The sequence below is a fragment of the Lepidochelys kempii genome, chromosome 3 (assembly GCF_965140285.1).
Source record: "Lepidochelys kempii isolate rLepKem1 chromosome 3, rLepKem1.hap1, whole genome shotgun sequence".
NCBI lineage: Eukaryota > Metazoa > Chordata > Testudines > Cheloniidae > Lepidochelys > Lepidochelys kempii.
In genome coordinates, this window is record NC_136382.1 from 3,785,058 (window position 1) to 3,804,080 (window position 19,023).

General features: G+C 58.8%; 1 protein-coding gene across 10 annotated transcripts in view; it reads right to left on the reverse strand.

Moving 5' to 3' along the window:
- Nucleotides 1-2,169: 2,169 nt before the first annotated feature.
- OTOF (otoferlin) overlaps nt 2,170-19,023 on the reverse strand; it is a 206,174-nt gene continuing 189,320 nt past the window's right edge. For 6 of the 10 annotated variants that reach the window (XM_078852018.1, XM_078852017.1, XM_078852015.1 and 3 more), the window contains 12 exons: nt 17,588-17,725; nt 12,786-12,913; nt 11,886-12,056; nt 11,096-11,256; nt 10,584-10,726; nt 9,804-9,892; nt 8,090-8,188; nt 6,050-6,291; nt 5,405-5,583; nt 4,468-4,568; nt 3,970-4,173; nt 3,417-3,505 (listed from right to left, as the gene is read on the reverse strand). In XM_078852018.1, the coding sequence (XP_078708144.1) occupies nt 3,993-4,173; nt 4,468-4,568; nt 5,405-5,583; nt 6,050-6,291; nt 8,090-8,188; nt 9,804-9,892; nt 10,584-10,726; nt 11,096-11,256; nt 11,886-12,056; nt 12,786-12,913; nt 17,588-17,725 (1,632 nt within the window). In that variant the 3' untranslated portion in view covers nt 3,417-3,505; nt 3,970-3,992. Of the gene's footprint in view, nt 3,506-3,969; nt 4,174-4,467; nt 4,569-5,404; nt 5,584-6,049; nt 6,292-8,089; nt 8,189-9,803; nt 9,893-10,583; nt 10,727-11,095; nt 11,257-11,885; nt 12,057-12,785; nt 12,914-17,587; nt 17,726-19,023 lie in introns of all 10 variants that reach the window. The other 4 variants (XM_078852019.1, XM_073335512.2, XM_078852014.1 and 1 more) reach the window with 2 other exon arrangements.

The following is a 19,023-nucleotide window of genomic DNA, read 5'->3' on the forward strand; positions in this document are numbered from 1 at the left end:
CAGGTGTGTGATTGCTGAGGAGAGATGCTGCCCTCTGGGATGATGCCAGGGCTGGCTGCCCTCTGTCACGGAGCAGCAGGGCTCAGGCTGGCAGCAAGGTGCCTCTCACTGTCTCTGCTACCTTGACGCTGTGTGACCTGGGTTGGCTCATTTCCCTCCCCGCCGTCTCCCATCTGTTTTATGGTGGGGTGGTCAGCGGCTGCCGGGGTACTCACACAGGGAAGATAAGGCTGATTACGTCTGGCTCCCCAAAACCCTGCCCAGCCTTAGCCCACCAAGCACCCAGCCCATCACCCACCCTTCTCTTCCTCTTTTGATCAGGCCTGCCCCCCATGCAGCAGTTACTATAAGCCTCCCCCCGTCCCGCCCAGCCCTGGGGTCAGCCCTGGTCTCCCTCAGTGGGGCTGGGAGGTGTTATTAGAGACTGTTAGGCTGGGTGGGGGGCCGTGCAGCGGACGCTAAAGGTCATGTAGGAACAGTGTGCAGACAACACCCCTCAGCCCCCCGCATGAAGTAACAACCGCAACCTGGAGCCACACACGCTGCCCGGGCATGTGCTGTGCAAAGCGAGGCACGGCTCTGCAGGCAGGACATGACGCGCGTGCATTGCATGGCTGGGGAGAGCATGACCCTGCTTCACTAACTGACACGGCTCAGTCCTGCGGGGGCCCCTCCCTCACAAGAGCTGAAAGGGCACCATGCACACCAGTAACCAGGGCAGTGTGGGTGGGTGCTCCTGTGCTTAGCTCCTACTGGGCGCGCGAGAGCATGATCAGCTGGGGAAACTGAGGCACTGAGCGTTTGTGACATGTCCAAGCTCACGCGCAAGGGCAGCAGCAGAGCCAGTTCTAGCACCAGGCCCTGGCTGGGTCTGAGAGCTAAACTCCCCCTGCCCTTTAAACGAAGACCTGCTGGACGCGCCTCTTCCCAAAGCATGGGCCTGCCTGCTTTGCTAAGCCACCAGGCCAGGGCTACCCCCACGCGCTGTGCTGGTTAACGGGCCCTGCTCAAATTAGACTGGTACCCCCTCCCTCCCTGTTGCCTCCCCGGGGGGACGTAGGTCGTTCTAGCCGGCTGGTATAGCTGGGCCTGCAGGGAACGGGGGCCTACGCTATACCTGTGCTTTATGTATTAAGCTGTGTCCATGCCAGGGGGCGCCCCGGGCTAACGGTGTCAGTCAGATCACCCCCACCCCCATGCTGCAGGACACTGGTACAAAGTGTGGGGGGGTGGGTTACATGCAGGCCGCAGCCTGGGGACCAGGCACATGGGCCTAGTTGGGTCATTAACTGCGTGAGCCCCATGACTTGTGGCTTCCTGCCTAAACAGCCGTCTGGCTCTCGGAGATCCGGGCACTGGGGCGGGGGCACCTTGGACTCACTTGACATGCTACAGCCGCACTTCAGTGTAGACGCTACCTAGGCTGACAGGAGGCAGGAGCCGGTCCCCACAGGTAACCCACTTCCCGGGTGGAAGCCTGCGTGTCTCACCCTAGGGCTGGCTCCACCGGGGTTAGCTCGGCATAAGCATCAGTCAGGGCTGGCGTCTTCCCCCCACCCCTGCACGATGGCACTACGGCACCCGGCCGAGTTAGTGGCACCCAGGCCCTAGCCTGCCGCAGTAGGTGGTGGAGACGCAGCCGGGCCCGGTGCTGAGCCAGCTCCAGCCCCCAAGTCCAGCTGGGGCAGGGCCTGCCCAGTGCCCTGCTCCCGAACGGTTCCCATTCAGCGGCAGGGCCAGGGCCCAGTGCCTGCTGCAGGGGCCAGGGTTCAGGGCTGGGTCATGCGCTGCTCACTGACCCCCACTCCCACCAGGTAACCATGGAGCTGCTGTGCTGAAAGGAAGGGGGGGAGTGAGCCCCACCAGCACATTGTGCAGGGGGTCCCCTTTCCCTCTTCCTCTCCCCCCGGTCCATTGAGGCAACCAATCTGGGCATGGGGAGGGAGCGTGAAGTAGGATCCTGTCTCCCAGGCCTGTCCTGACCACTAGGTCATGCTGCCCCCCCCCCCCCGGTGCACGGTGCAGTTGTGTTGCTGGAATTTGGGGGCCACCCTTCCGCCACCAAGCCTATGCAGTGAGCAGCTAAGCCGCGCTCCAAAGGGCAGCCGGCGCCTTAGGCATGGGCCCTGGGATGCCCCCAGCTCCAGCACCAGGCCCACAACTGGGGTGTTTCAATTTTCTTTCCTCTTTTTTATTGACAGATAAAACACAAACATCATAAAAACAAACGAAAGAGGCTCCCCCCCAACCTTGAAATGGCCCCTGGGCCGGCTGCTCTCATCCCAGCAGCGAGCTGGCTCAGCCCCAGGACCAGAAATCAGTGAACACCAGACGCACGCGTTCTCGTGCCCAGGTGGGAAGGGCTGAGGGGGCCGGGGGGAAGGGGGGGGGAATAGCTGTAACACATCAGGCCAAGCGTTAGCAGGGCTTGGGGCCAGCAGGGCCCCTCCCAGGATCCCCTGCGGCGACAGGTCCCGCTGCGGTTACTGGGCAGCCACGCTAGAACAAGGACCGGCTGGGTGGCCCTCCAGCCAGCACCGACGGGGTTCCCACGCAAGCCGTGCACCGGCCCAAATGGAGCGGCTGAGGGTGGGGGGCTGGAAAACGGGCCCAGGCTGCGTCCAACCCACCCCCCACGGCGAGGGCAGGCAGCCTGGAGAGCTGGCCGCTCCTCACGACCTGGGCACGTTTCCTCGGCTCTGCTGCTGCTTTCTCCACAGCCTCCGGGGTGAATGTCACCCCCACGGGGGGGGCAGGACGGCCAGGGCCTTGGCCATGGGCAGCCTCAGAGCCCGCCTGGGCAGGTGAGGGGCTCTGCCCCTCCGGAGCAGAGGGGGCTGCTTTTCTGGAGAGTCCCACGGCTCCCCTCCTCAGGCTGTGACCACTCGGTGTTCAACGGCCCCGTTCTCCCTGGCACCGGCGCCCCAGGGTGGCTGCGGCCGAGCAGGAAGGAGGGTGTGGAACAAACCAGAGCCGCACGTCCCCCCCTCCTTGCCAGGCCAGCCGTGATCGTGGGAGGGTGCGACTGGCCTCCTGGGGCTCTGGGAGCCAGAGCCGGGGCAGGGCTAAGAGGCTCTTCGCTGTGGGAGGTGGAAGCCGAGCTTCGCCGACGCTTCGCCCAGGGAAAGCGCGAAGGGAGCCCGGTGCCCCAGGCCCAACTCTTCCTGCCCCCGGCCTCAGGCGAGACAGACCCCAGAGGGAGCCGCGCAGGCGAACACGCAAGCAAGGCGGAGCCGCGGGCGTCCCCCTGGCCCAGTCCCGGCGCCGCCCCAGCTGGGCCGCTGCGCGTGGCGAGCGGGTGCCTGGCCCCGGGCCCGGGCAGCCTTAGGCCCCCAGCAGCTTCTTGACCATGTAGCCGGGCATGGAGTAGAGGAAAAGTCCCACCATGATGAGGAGCAGCAGCGCCAGCATGATCTTAATGATGAGCCACTTGTAGCGGGTGCAGATCAGGTACTTGACGGACTTGAGCGGGTTGAGGAACCAGATGAAGGAGGTGTCGGGGCGGCTGGCCAACGGGCAGTGGCAGCAGGAGGCAGGGGATGGGACGGGGAGGAAGAGACGCACGGCCCGGGTTAGCAGCGTTAGACCCAGCCAGGCCCCTGGGTAGGGGAAGGGCCTTCTGCCCACGCCACCGCCAGGTCTTTGCGCCTCTGCCTGCCGCCCCGTGCAAGTTCCCGCCTCCCTCGGCTATGCCCCACGGCTCAGCGGCTCGAAAGTGGGTCCCAATTCCCCACTGCGCCCGCCGTGCCTTAGCCCAGCTGCTCATCCGCCCCGGGAGACCCAGCTGGCCTCCTGCTGGCCGGTCTCCAACGAGTCGCATCTGTTCCCTGCCCCTCCTGGGACTGGCCAGGGCCCCTGGTAGCCCGACTATGCCCCACCTTAGTCCCCTCCCACGCACCCGGCGCCTCACGGGCCCCTCCAGTGTTCTCAGCCAGCAAACATGCCCCGGGTGTTCGGGGCAGGAAGTACCATGAATAAAGGGGATGGTGCCCTCAGGCCCCCAGAAGCTTCTTGACCAGGTAGCCCGGCATGGAGTAGAGGAAGAGGCCGACCAGGAGGAGCGCGAGGAGGAGGAGGAGGAGTTTCAGGAGGAGCCAGCGGTACGTGTGCCAGATGAAGTAACGGATGGACTTCAGGGGGTTCAGGAACCAGATGAAGCTGGTGTCGGGGCGGCTGGGGGGGTGCAGGGGGGCGGCCGGAGTGATGGGGAGGAGGTGAAGAAAGGCAGGAAAGAAAGGTTGACAGACAGACACAGAGAACTGGACGTGTATGGGGGGAAAACAGCCTGTATCATGGGGTGTCCCCACCACCTCCATGCCCTGTAGCGTCCGATCCACGCACCTAACCCCCCTCTCCACCCAGCCTTCATCCCCACAGCCCGCCCCACATCCTCAGCCTCACCCTACCCCCCCACCAGGACCCTGCAGGCTCAGGCGTGACATTTGCCGGTCGCCCCTCGTCACTTACTTGGGTTTCTCCAGAGGGTCGGGCTCGTTGCGGGCCAGCCCCGCGGGGGATTTCTCGGCCTCCTCCGCTGTCAGCAGGTGCAGCTCGGCCTCCACCTTGCCCTGGGGGAAGCACAGAGTCTCTGGACGGCCCTGGCTGAGAACTCCCCCGGGGCTGGGGACCATCCCACAGCCTGGGCTGGCGTCCTGGGGCCTACAGCTGGAACGGTGCAGAATCCTCCCAGCAGAGCCGCCCCCAGGGCACATCATCTGAGCTGCTGGGGGTGACCGTAACCCCCCCACGCTGAGAAACAGGCTCACCGCTCCCAGGACCTACCAGGGCCAGAGAACAGAGCCAGGGGCGTGCCCAGGGCCAGGCCGTGGGGCTCGGGCTCCCTTTGGCTCGGTCAGATCTCTCTCAGCTCCCCCTGGCTCTGCGCCTCCTGGCTACAGCTGGGATCGGCAGCGTCTGAGCGGCTGCCCCGCCTGCACCTGACACCCGGCTGGGCAGAGCGCCCAGCCCCGAGAGCCGCACAGCGCAAAGACGGAGCCAAACTGCTCCAGCCCCGGAGAGCCCAACCTCCGACGGGAAAGAGTCACCCAGCGCTTCTGCCCTGCAGTCCCCCGCTGGCCTGGTCCCGGGCTCCCCGCCCCCGGCTCCGCCGGCACCCCCCAGTCCCGACCCGCAGCCCCCCCCGCTGGCCTGGTCCCGGGCTCCCCGCCCCTGGCTCCGCCGGCGCCCCCCAGTCCCGACCCGCAGCCCCCCCCGCTGGCCTGGTCCCGGGCTCCCCGCCCCTGGCTCCGCCGGTGCCCCCCAGTCCCGACCCGCAGCCCCCCGCGCTGGCCTGGTCCCGGGCTCCCTGCCCCCAGCCCTGCCAGTGCCCGTCCTCGTCGTGAGTGATGCCAGGCCCACACTGCGGTGCTGCATTCAGCAGTGACCCGCTGCCCGGCATCCTCACCGTGAGCTCCAGCTCGTCGTTCTCATTCCTGGCCACGAAGGGCCACCAGCCCTTCACCCTCTTCTGCTTGAAGATGGAGACCAGGGGCAGGTCGCCCTCGTTCGTCACCATGTCCATGCTGCACTGCTTGGCCGTCTTGGCGCCACGTGGGAAGCGGTTCAGGTCCAGCTCGATGGCCCCTGCCGGGGAGAAAGATCAGCAGCCTTCCCAGCCCGCCGGCACTGCCGTTGGGTGCACGGCGCTGGGGCGGGGGGGCGGCTGCAGCTCCAGGGCCAACACCCAGAGCCTCATGGGACGTGCCAGGGGAGCTTGAGCCAGCTGGTCCCTTGGACCTCATCCCCTGCTCTCCATCTCCTCTGAGCTCCTGGGGGTCTCCCCTGCCCTGATAGATCAGCATCTCCTTTAGTGGCTTCTTCTCCCTCCCTGACCCACCAGGTTCTTGCCTGGGGCTTCCCCCCTTCTCTCTATCCTCTCCCGCCAGCCTCGCCTGCCCGGCCGTGGACAGCGCAGAGTGGATCCCCAGATGGCGGCCTGGCGCTGCACGGCTGGGTGGCTCTCCCTGCCCCACCACAGCCTCGTGCCCAGGCCTGGCAGCGCGTCACCCCTCCCCCCCCAACGTGGGGCCGGACCCCCTTCACTGCACACCGAGGAAGTCGTCAGCCGAGAAGTGGTCGGCGTCCCAGACTTGCAGGGTGAGGCGGGCCGGGATCTTGTACTCAGTCTCATCCCAGGAGAACATGGACTCCTTCTTGGAGATGACAATCTTCTCCTCCGCCATCAGGTAGTCGAAGGGGAAGACGTAGCGCCAGTTGAAGTTGCCCTCGCCGGTGAGTGAGTGGTAATGCACGTCCGTGTCCTGCTTGTCCTCTTGCTGGCCCTTCAGCCACCTGCAGGGACCAGACCGTTGGGCAAGGGGATGGGGCTGGTCACGGGGAGCAACGGGACAACAGACACGCACACACACCCCGTGCCAAGGAGCTGCTGAGACAGCACCTTGGCTGCGGCCCGCGGCCCAGGGAGACAAAACAGGGGAGCAACGACCGCAGCAATGGGCTGGAGGACCCGACAAAGGGGGCAGATGGCATGGAGCTCAGCAGGTGAGCACTAAGGGCAGGGACCCAATGACTCTCTGGAAGGGCCAGCAGGGTCCACAAGCCCAGGAGAACCCGGGTGGTCCAAGGGGACCGGACGAGGAGGAGGGGGAATGGGATTGAGGAAGGGAACATGTAAGCTGGGGACCAGTGATTGTCTCCTGGTGGGCAGATGTGCGGGGCTGTGCAGCATTCCTAGAGAAGGGGGGGCGCCTACGTGGCTTGCAGCCAGGGCAGAGAAGGACACGTCCATGCGTGCGTGAGCGTGTCTCTGTTCCTCCAGCAGCACGGCCAACAAACAGACTCAGCAGCGAGCTGGGACCTGCCGACAGCCCGGCCCTGGGGGACACTGGTGCAACCATCGGCTACGCTGTCCCCACACACTGCGTCTGTGCACCTCTGCCCCCACGGAGAGGAGACCCCCTGGGGTATGGGACGATGTCACTCTGCCTGCAGGGACTCTCTGAGGAGCCGCAGGTTATCGTTAGCAACTCTTGCTTCAGGGGACTGCCCGTTTGGCACAGAGGGGCACCAGGTGGCTGTGGGCAGGGCGGGTTTGCAGATTCATAGAGCCCAAGGGACCACTGTGATACTCTCATCTGACCGCCTGGATAACACAGGCCAGGGCACGTCCCGAGAAGCCTACCTGCAGCATCTCCTTTAGAAAAACATCCAACCTTGACTTAAAAATTGCCAGGGAGCAGGGAGTGCCCACACTGAGCGCAGGGAGTGCCCACGGAGTGGCCGAGACCAGCGAGAGCAGCTCTCAGCAGCTGCTCACTGTGTAATGGCAGCTGCTCTAACTGGGCGCCAGACGCAGAACTAACCGGCCACCGAAATCGTCAGGCATCCCACCGGCAACTAACGGTGCCTCATCGGGCCCCAGAAGGGGAATGAACGCGGTGTTGCCACAGACACTAGCCGGGCACCAGAGTCGTCCGGGTTCCGTGCTGGCACCAGGCCAGCGTGGGGAGTCGCACGAACAGGCCCTGGAAGCAGAATTCACCCCCGGCTGCAGGGACGGGTCACGACAAGGAACCCAGCGGAGTCTGGAACTGGAGTTAATTCGGTGCTGGAGCTCAAGCTGAGTGGGCTTGGGAGGAGCCAGGGGCCAGACCTGGCTGAGCCCCCCCAGATCCTCAGGCTGTGGGTTTGGGTGGGGTCTCCCGCGGGGCAGCGATGAACACCTGGGACACTCGGGACACATCGTGTCCCTCTGCACAGCCCGCAGGGGAGGGGGCCGGGCGGCAAGATGTTGGCCGTTACCCCCGGACATAGATGTCAGACATCTTCTCTCCTGCCATGAAAGCATCATCCTCCAGCAGCACCTTGTCGGTGTTCCAGATCACCGCCCGCAGCTCATAGCTAGGCGGCCGGCAGGGCGGGACACAGGGACAGACCACACCAGGCGCGGAGCAGACACGGCAAAGGGGTTGGGGGGGGGACACAGACAGAGGCAAAACAAAGAAGCAGAATGTCTGTTATTCACCCCCGCAGCCCCCCAGACCAAGCGCCAGCGGGATCCCGGAGCGGGGCGGCAGCTCCGCGAGATGCTCACGCGCACGGAGGAGCCGGCTCGCCGCGCTGTACCTACCCCCTGACAAAAATGTCACTGGATTTCTCCCCAGTGAAGAAATCATCGTCCTCCAGGATTACCTCATCTGTGTTCCACACTATCACTCTAAGCTCATATCTGGCAGGGAGGAAGGGAGACAAGGAGGTGAGACGAGGCCGGCGGGGAAATCCGGGGCAGAACGGCACAGACCCGGTGGGGCGCTGGGATCGGCTCCCCGGGACAAGACCCCTCTCCTGGGGGGAGCCACGGTGCAGGCCCAAGAGCAGGGCTCAGCCGTGAGTTTCGTGGCAGCCCAGTCCTGGGCCTCCCGGCTGTTTCAGACCAGAAGGAACCATTAGGATCAGCTAGTCTGACGTCCTGCCGATCGCCGGCCGGGGGACCTGGGCAGGCAGCCCACTCCTGGGCTTGGGCAGCTTGCTCCCAGCTCTGGGGCTGGTGCAGGGCAGCCTGTTGCTGCATCAGCTGCTGGCACCTGGGCCCACAAAATTCACCTCCACATGATTCAGCTGAAGTCCCTGGGGTTGCACCAGGGCCCAATGGGAGCTGAATTTCCCCTCCATGCTCAAACCAGCAGCCCAGATGTTCCAGCAGAGCCCTGCCACCTGGCCCAGCTGGGGTCTGGGGAGCTGGGAGGAGACAGAGCCCATGGGCTGTGGGTTTCATACCTAGGGAGCCCCCACTCCTGTAGGCTCATTCAGGCAGGGGCCCATCCAAAGCCCCTAGCATGCTGCTGAGTAACATAATAATTAATACAGTTTAGGGCTCCAGCAGGTGTGACCTGGGGTGGCTCCTTGCAATGGTTCCCAGCCAGGGATGCTGACCCACACCAGCTGATGATAATACACATCACACCCGGGGCTGCAATGCCCCCGGGGCTGCAGCCTCGTTGCTGATGGACGGGGGCTCGCGGGGTTGTTAAAACGCTGGTCTGGCTCGATCTGCAGTCTCTGTCTCACGTGCAGGCCGGGCACATTCACACCCACACGCGTGCACAAAGAAGGTGGGGGCTTTGCTGGGTGTTTCACATCACTCAGGTCTGGCCCTGGCCACAAGTCGCGATCGGGAACAGACGGCAGGGCCCCGGCTCAGCTTTCCCGGCGGCAGGCAGGCGGAAGGCGCTTTGGGGCTGGAAGCTGTTGAACGCCTTCCCTGCCCCTGCCACGGTGAAAAGGGCCCAGCGCTGGTTCACAGGGTGCTGCTGATCACCGGTTCCTCCATCGCCCTCCCTGCCCAGCCGCTCTGTCCCCCCTCCCGCAGCTGGATCACGCCCTGGTCCTTAGCTCTCCTGCTCCCTTGGTAGACCCAGCACAGGGCCAGGAGAAGGAGCCTCATTGATTTCACTGGGCTTCGGATCAGGCCCTTATCTCTCTGGCTGTGGAAGCTCAAGGCCCTGCAGGTGCTAACTCTGCCTCGGTGCCCGGCTGGGGCCCCGCGCACCACCTCTCTGTGAGCAGATGGTGGGAGCAGGAGATGGAGGACATCACACCCTAACTCCCAGCCACCTCCCAAATCCAGGGACCAGGAGCATGGGCTGGAGGGATCGCTCTTTGCGGGGCAGGGGAGGGAAAGAAAGACAGGTCCATCCAGCTGAGGGTTTCCTATAGCTCTCAGCCCAAACGAGGAGCTGGTTAGGAGCCCCAAGGCGGGCCCTGCAGCCCTCCCATTAGCAGCAGCATGAGGGGTGACCGACGTGGGGCCTGGGCTGGTCCCAGGCTACCCCCAGGTTCGTTACCTCTTTGGCTTCCTGGGAGAGATATCGATGGCAGGGCCAGGTGCCGGCATATCCATGGGGAACATGTCCACCCACATCTCCAGCCGGCCCTGCAATGTGGGGAAGACCCAGTTAGCTCCCTCTGCTGTCTCCTCTCCTCCCTTTACGGGGTTCCTTCCCCTCCCGCCTGGCAGTCACCAGCCTGAAGGTGACAGTCGCATGGAGACAAGGCCGTGACAGGCCGTGTTTGCAGACAACTTTGCCAGCTTGGGGGCTCAGCTGCAGCTCCATCCCCCCACAGAGTGTCTCCTACCCGTGGAGCAGATGAGAGGCAATAGACGAGGTACCGAGGGGACATGGGGAGGGAGGGGCGTGGCCACAGGATGGGGATGTAGGGTGGAGATGGAGGGGAAACAAGCGCACGAGGGTAGAGAACAGGGTCCGGGGATGAGGAAGGGAGCCAGAGCCCTACAGTGGTGGGCTTGGGGAACACAAGGGAAAGGGGCCTTGGGGAGGTATGGAAAGAGGGGGGAGCTAATCAGACAGGCAGAGATCATTGCTGTTATTGCTCCCCCCGGGGTGATGTTTTGGGGGAAGGGGCTCCCCATGCAGGATTCTCCAGCTGTGGGGACGGGATGGGGCTCGTTCGCTTGGCCTTGGATCTGCCTTGCACATGGGAACCCATGAGGCTCCGCAGGGCTGGCGTTCCCCGAGGGCCAGACAGGGTGCTGCGTTCACCTCTCTGTCCCGCCCCCCCGGCGCCGAGCCGGTGACCCCCGATGCCAGGAGAGCGGGCGGTACCTGCTCGATGCCGGGCTTGTCGGGATTCAGCAGCGGCCGCGTCTCCACGTGCTCCGGGACGAGCTTGCAGCCCACCCGGGGGATCTCCTCCCAGTGGCGCAGGACCGCCAGGGCCAGGTGCTCGTCCGTCTGCTTCTTCTGACCTGCGTGCGGAAAGCCAGCTCTGAGCCGGGCCGGCTGGGCCAAGGTAAAGCAGCCGGGCCACGCTGTCCGCGGCCAGCCTGAGGCAGGAGAATGCCCACCCCCCGACGGGTAGGGGCATGGAGCATGGGCTGTCTCACCTCTTGGGCGTGGCCAGGCCCCTCCCAGTACTCCCAGCCCAGGCCGACCCCCAGCCTCCGTCTCCCCAATGCAAAGCAGGTGCTTGATTTTCTGGCACGCTCCTTGCCTGACCTGGGGTGCGTGTGTGCTCATAGCAGCGGAGGCATATGCAGGTGCCTGCCAGGACGATGCAGCCGTCCGACCCACCCCTCCAACCCAGCTGGGGGAGTGCTGCGTCCCGGTCCCATTACCGTTTTCATCCTCCATCTCCCTGGGGCCGGTGAAGACCCGGTTGGCGACTTTCACCCGCCCTGGAGGTCCGTAGTGGGGCCCGTCCACCTTGCCCTCTTTGCACAGCTTGGAGAGGATCTGCGTGGGCTTCCCGGGGTCCCGCCACATGTTGTAGCCGTGGCTGTGAACAAAGGGCTGGGGTCAGGGAGAGCCGCTGCGGATCCAACCCCTTCCATCTTGCCCAGGGAGAAGGGGCCTGTCCCGCTCCTCCGGGGCTGGGAGGAAGGCAGAATCGCACCAGCTGAAGCCAGGAATCATATGGGAAGGGACAGTGTAGACCAATGTCCCCTGCTCTCCCAGCCCTGAGCTCCCCACACATGGATCTGCCAACGCCCCTCAATCCTGAACTGTAGCCCCTTGTGGTCCCTGCCCTGGGCTTCTCATACACAGCTCTGCCGGTGCCCCCCAGTCCCGACCCACAGCCCCCTGCTGCCCCAGTCCTGGGCTTCCCCACCAAGCTCTGCCAATGCCCCTCAGTCCTGGCCTTACGTGTCCCCTCTTTGGGCACCTATGCACCCTCTGCTGATGCCCCTGAGTCCTGCCCTGCATTCCTGCTATTCCATGTGGGGTGCCCCATACAGGAGCAGCCAGGGCCAGGGGGTAAGTAGCACACAGCGTGTTTCCACCTGCCCTGCTGGGCTGCGGGGGTGGGTATAGGCCCGGGGCTGTCTGTCTGCCTGGGGACAGTTTCATTCCCACGCAGTCGGGGCAGTGGGGTGGCAGGGCCCGAGGCGGGAGGAGTTTCCATACGTGGAGTAGATCTGTGAGATGCCGCAGGTAGCCCGGTGCTTGCTGTAATACCGATTCTCCAGGTCGATCTTGGTCTCCCCGATCAGGTCATCAGAGCCCACCAGGTCCCAGTCGTACACGGCCACCGTCAGCATGGACTCCACGGGGAAGGTGGCCTCAATGTCGAACGACCTGGGGAACGGGGAGGAGAGAGAACGAAAGAGCATTTACCCCTGGGCCTCGGTGCAGGCCCCCCCCTTGCCAAAAGTCCTGGCTTGCCTCGCAGCCAGCTCTGCCCCAAGGCTCTGCCCCGCACTCCACCCCGAGGCCCCGCCCCAGCTCCGCCCCCATTCTGCCCTGAGGCCCCGCCCCCATTCTGCCCTGCCCCCGCCCCTGCTCAGCCTCTTCCCCCCAAGGCCCCACCCACCACTCGCTTGGGGAGGGGGCAGAGAGGAGTGAGCAGTGGGTTCGGGGGAAGGGTGGAGTGGAGTGAGCAGGGGGCAAGGCACGGAGGGGGGCGGAGAGGAGCAATCAGTGAGCAGAGAGAGGAGTGAGCAGGGGGGCGAGGCGGGGAGGAGAGGAGCGAGCCGGGGGGGGGCCAGGTGGAGAGGGGGCGGAGAGGCTGAGTGGGGGCGGGGACACAGTCCGGGCACTGGTGCCCCTTCTGAGTGTGGGCCTGGTGTCACTGGCACTATTGTAAACCCGGCGTGGACAAAATGGAGACAGGGAGCCTGCCTTTGTCCCGCTGCTCTGTGGGGGATGGGCCAGTGCCTAGAGCCCTGGGCTAGCGCTCAGGAGCCCTGGGCTCTCTTCCTGACCCTGCTTGCCTTCTTCAGGCTCCCACTATGCGGCTGAACTAGCCCTCGCCCGGCGGTCTCAGCTGTGGCCACTAGTCGCTACAGTAACACCGCAGCGCCTTACTTCCCAAAGATGGGGTTCAGCTGCTTGGAGATGTAGTTCTCCTTGTCTTTGATGTCTGTCTTGCCCAGCTTGATGGCGATATAGGGATCCGCTTTCCCGTTGATGTCGGCTGGGTGCAGGTCGGTGGCCTGTGAGGAAGACATGAGACACACCGTGTCCCCTGGGGGTTTCCCTGGCCACACGTGGCCCACACCAGCCACGCGTTCGCTTTCTGCAGCGTGGCTGCAAGGCTCTTGCTGTTCAAACCTCCCCTCCCTCCATTTCCTCCAAGAGAAAACTGACAAACTGCAACTTCACTTCCCTCCGCCCCTCGGAAGAACGTAACTGGGTCAGCCCAATGGTCCATCTAGCCCAGTATTCTCCCTCTGGTCGTCAGAGGCTAGGGACACCCAGAGCATGGGGTTGCATCCCCGACCATCTTGGCTAATATCCATTGGACCGGTCCTCCGGGAACTGATCTAATTCTTAGAATCATAGGGCATAGGGTTAGAAGGGACCGCAAGGGTCACCTAGTCTATCCCCCCACCAAGAGGCAGGATTTGTTGTGTCTAAACCATCTTTTTTGAACCCAGTGATACTTTTGGCCTTCACAACATCCCTTGGCAATGAGTTCCACAGGCCGACTGTGTGCTGTGTGAAGAAATACTTCCTTCTGTTTGGTTTAAATCTGCTGCCTATTCATTTCATTGGTTGATTCCAGGGTTCTCCTACAACTCTCGCAGCCTCCTCCCAGCATAGGTGCAGAAGTTTCTCATCCACTCTCCTCCTATAACACCTCCACGTGCCCCTGTGAGCCCATCCCAGCTCATCTCCTGAGCTCCCTCACGCCCAGCCTCATCCCCACCCTCCTCTTCTTCATAACCTCTTGCTCTCTTCTGGCTCTTTCCCCTCACAATACGACCACGCTCTCTTCGATTTGTAGATCCCAAGGGCAGAAGGGACCGAAGTGATCATCTAGTCTGACCTCCTGAATAGCACAGACCTTCCCCCAAACAATTCCTGTTTGAACTAGAGCAGAACTTTACGCAAAACAGCCAGTCTTGATTTTAAAATGTTCAGTGATGGCAAATCCACCACAGCCCTTGGGAAATTGTTCCAATGGTTAATTATCCACTGTGTTAAAAATGTACATCTTATTTCCAGTCCGAATTTGTTTAGCTTCAACTTCCAGCCCTGGAATAGTGTTAGACCTTTCTCTGCTAGACTGAAGAGCCCATTGTCAGATATTTGTTCCCCGAGGATTAAGCTCTTTGAGTCTATCACTGTAGGGCAGGTTTCTAATCCTTTAATCATTCTCATGGCTCTTCTCTGAACCCTCTCTAATCTATCAACATCCTTCTTGAACTTTGGGCACAGACCCGGACACAGGATTCCAGCAGCGGTCACACCAGGGCCACATACAGAGGTAAAAGAACCTCTTTAATCCTACTTGAGATTCCCTGTTTATACATCCCAGGATCACATTAGCTCTTCTGGCCCCTGTGTCACACTGGGAGCTCAGCTTCAGCTGATTTGATTCCCCCTTCCCCAAATCTTTTTCCGAGTTTCTGCTTTCATCCTGTAAGTACAGCCTCATTCTTTGTTTCTAGATGGATACATTTACATTTAGCCGTATTAAAACACATTGTTTGTTTGTGCCCATCTTACCAAGCGATCTAGAGCAGAACAGACCTGTCCTCGTCATCATTTACAGATGTATACAGAGATACTATGTAAGGAATTTGAATATATACTGGAAATATGTTTTAAAGTCTGCATCAAGGTATTAGTCACCAGCAAAGATGAAGAACAGGTTTTGCATAAGACACGGACTAAGAAATGTGTATTTCTTTGTTGGGATGTAAACGAAGTAGCATAATCTAACACAACGGATGCTCATTTTACATACAAAGTCAAATTTTAACGAAGAGATGTGAGGTCAACAGGGAAAGCAGCACACAGGCAAAACATGTCACAGGTGGTTATCCTGTCTGTGAGGAAAGACAATGAAATTTGGGGGTACACTGAGGAGGCAAAGAAGACCCGCACCCTCATCCTGCACCTAGGAAGGAAACAGACAGTGTGTTTACATTCATGAAAAACGGATCTCAGCCAACCTTGGCTGCAGGGGACTTTGGGTTAGAGAAACTTCTTTAGACAGGAGGTTAAGCTGGTAGTTTAGTCTCTAGAAAGTGTGTTGTGCTTTTGTTTGCTATGTAACTCTTTGTTTCCAATATCCTCCCTCACCGTCTCCCAAATCTCTAGTCTTTGGTAATAAATTTATTCTTGTATCACTATCAATATATCTCAGAGAGGTGGTGTTCAGCAGCGTGCTGGCTGAGCTGAATCTTTCAAGCTGTCCTGTCCTGTTCCTTTGGGGATGGCAGCCCTGCTAATTCTGTGAGTGGTCAGTGGAGAGGGTGCTGGACTTGACAGGGGACGCTCAGAGCGGGCCAGGGGTTGGCATGTGCACAGAGACAGTGAGAGCTGCAGAGGCCTGGAGAGCAGGGCTTGTGTTGCCAGCGGCTGGTGGATTCAGGGAGCTGATTCACAGACAAGGCTGCCTCATGTTTACAGGCAGGTGGTGGTGAGGGGCCCCACAACCGTGGGCACTGTCACATGGGGACCCTACTAGACACACACCCGCTCCATGATGTGGACAAATTGGAGAGAGTCCAGCGGAGGGAAACGAAAATGATTAGGAGGCTGGGGCACATGACTTACGAGGAGAGGCTGAGGGAACTGGGCTCATTTAGTCTGCAAAAGAGAAGAGTGTGGGGGGATTTGATAGCAGCCTTCAGTACCTGAAGGGGGTTCCAAAGAGGATGGCTCTTAGCTGTTCTCAATGGTGGCAGATGACAGAACAAGGAGCAATGATCTCAAGTTGCAGTGCGGGTGGTCTAGGTTGGATATTAGGACACACTATTTCACGAGGAGGGTGGTGAAGCACTGGAATGGGTTCCCTAGGGAGGGGGTGGAATTTCCATCCATAGAGTTTTTTAAGGCCCGTCTTGACATAGCCCTGGATGGGATGATTTAGTTGGGGTTGGTCCTGCTTTGATCAGGGGGTTGGACTAGACGACCTCCTGAGGTCTCTTCCAACCCTAGTCTTCTATGATTCTATGATCTATATTCCATAAAACCATGGTGATTGGCATTAATTACATTATCCTCCTTTAGTTCTTTATTAATCAAGTCCCAGATCCAGCTGTTCCATTATCTTGCCTGGGATCAATGTCAGGCTGACTGGCCTATAACTACGTAGGTCATCCCATTTACTCTTTTAAAAAATTGGTACATTAGCTTTCTTCAAGTCTTCTGGAACTTCCCCAGTGCTCCAAGACTTATTGAAAATCAACTCAAATGGCCCAACGCATTCCTCAGCCAACTCTTTTAAAACTCTTGGAGTTAAGTTATTTAGACCTGCAGTTTAAAAATGTCTAACTTTAGTAGCTGCTCTTTAACATCCTCCAGAGATACTAGTGGAATGGAAAGAGTATTATATGATATGACTACACCATCTGTTTTTTTCCCAAATACAGAACAGAAATATTTATGGAAAACGTATGCCTTTTCTGCATTATTAGTGATAATTCTTCCTTTTAAATCTAGTAATGGACCTGTACCATTGTTGGAATTCTTTTTGTTCCTAATATACTTTAAAAACTCCTTGTTGTTCTTCTTAACTCTGCTGGCCATAGATTTCTCTTTGTGTCCCTTTGCTTCCCTTATCAATTATCTACAGTTACAATTTATATTCATTACTATCAACTTCCCATTTTTTCCATTTGTTATAGCTGTCTTCACTTACCCTGTAACTAGGTTGGTTTTTTAACCAGTACAGACTTCTTCATTGACTGTGAAATTACAGCTTTTTGGGTATCTAGTAAAGTGTTCTTAAACAATTCCCAATTAACATTCACATTTTTCTGATTAAATTCTTCCTCCCCACTGATTTGGCTCATGCTTTTTTTCAGTGTTGTGAAACTGGTCCTTTCAAAGCATCAAGCATATATATCCCTGGTTTGGACTTTATTCTATTTGCACATTAAAACTATGATCAAGAATGATCACTTGTACCTACCCTTCCATTAATTTTGAGTTCTATGGTCAGTGCCTCTTTATCTGTTAGGATAAGGTCTAATACAGAATTCCCCCATGTTGGTGAAAATGCTTTTTGAGTTAGGAAACTGTCATCTAGGCTATTACGAAATTCCAAGGATTGTTTTAGCACTGGCAGCATGACACTTCCAGCATGTGTCACTGAAATAGAAGTGCCCTGGGACCACACAACCACACAGCTTTTTTACCTACACTTTAGAGCAGCGGTTCTCAACCCGCGGCCTGAGGGCTGCATGCGGCCCCATTACCACACAGCTGCGGCCTAGCTCAGCTGCATGTCAAAGGCCACGGGCCCCGGCTTCCTGGCTGCCCTGCCGTGTGGTCCCTGCCCCGCGCCCCACACCCCGCTCTTCACTCCTGGTCCCACTCTGGGGGGGGGGTCGTCTCTGGGCGGAGGGTGCTGAACAAAGGGGTTTGTGGGGGGCACTGTGGGTCTCAACCTGCGGCCCAGTTAACACTTTGTGGGCTGCATATGTACCCCACAATGATAAATAGGTTAAGATTGATCCTTAAGCGTTCAATATCATCTTCATACATGCTGGCAGTGACTTGGAAACAGGGAATACCATTTTTGACACAGAGCGTCCCTCCTCCTCCCCTCTTGCCCACTCGCTCCTCCTTTGAATAGGTTAAAACCATTGATTTTAACACATCCATGGACTGGACCATGCAGCCCACGCTGTCCGGCAGGTTACACTCACCCTCACGATGTACACGCGGACCAGCACATTGATGGGGTCATTGTTTGGAATCCCCTGGAACATGCCGAAGTTGGGGTCGTATCCTGCCTCCTTGGTGATGTCGTCGGGAAGCGGCACTTTGTAAACACACATGGAACCCTGATGCAAGGAAAAACACATCCCAAGTGGGATTCAGCCTGAGGACCAAGCACCCCTCTGGGCCACATTCTGATCGCCCTTATCCCAGGGTGAACCCAGAGCCACGGCGCCCTCAGCTCCAGACGTCACACCGCTGAGTTAAGCTGAGGTGGGTTCAGAGAACAAATGAGAAAATAGCATCAAGGATGGTGAGTCCTGTGAAAACAGTCCACAGTCTGATTGGCCGGGGGTGAGGGCCGCGGGAATGGCCGATACACTGAACCACTGAAAATCCGGCCAATAGCCTGCCTCTAGCTATGACGGTGACAAGGTAGGTCAAATTTTGAAGCTTCACCGAACTTGCAAGTATCCCTGTTTTATGGAATCGGAATGAGGAAAACGAAATCCAAGTGAATGAAGTCTGCAGGATGGCTGAACTGTCTAAGGCTGTCTCTTCCGTTGACCTAGCTGCGTTTATTCTGGGGGTTAGGTTGGCATAGCAATGTAGGTCAGGGTGTGGTTTTTTCACACCCTTGAACAAGGTAGCTATGTCGACATAACTTTTAAGTGTAAGCCGAGTCTCAGCATCTGCAGGTGAAAGCGCCAATTGAGAACTCCATGAAACCTAAAGCAATGGAAGGAGAGGAGAACATCTACTGATGGGCCAGAGAATCCAGGAGACACCACAGGATCTGCTGCTTTCCATGTCCCTGAACTTACAATATGAGACAGGGTGGGCAACTGCCGGCCAGTTTCTTCTGATGGAAGTTCATGGCAGTAATTATGAAAATTGCCACTGGAACTGGTTGGAAAACGTTTGTGGAAATCGTTTTCCATCAGAAATGTCTCGTTTGAATATTTGCAGAACAAAATAGTTCAAAAAAGTTTTGATGTTCTTGTATCAAAATTGAGTTTGATTTGAAAAAAAAAATGTAAAAGGGCCAATATCAAAATGAAACATTTTGAACACATCAGATCAAAACATTTCCATTGGCCAGACACACACTTTTTGTCAGAACTTTGGTTTGCAATAAAAATTTGTTGTTTCCTCCCAACTGGGGATGAGTTCCTCTCCCCCTCCCCAACAAATCTTACCACTTTTGGCAGGACAGAAAACCCGTTTCCCAACCAACCCTGCTTGTAACGGGCTGTGATTCAATACCCGTGTGAAATACCTTTGTGGGTGGCCAATCTCCTAAACCTTTCCTCGCTCGAGTGAGTCTTGCACAAGCTAATAGCCCCTTTGGTGTCAACAGGGCTACCTGTCTGAGTCGAGAACAGACCAATGGAGGAGTCACAAGTTCCCTTCCCATAATCTG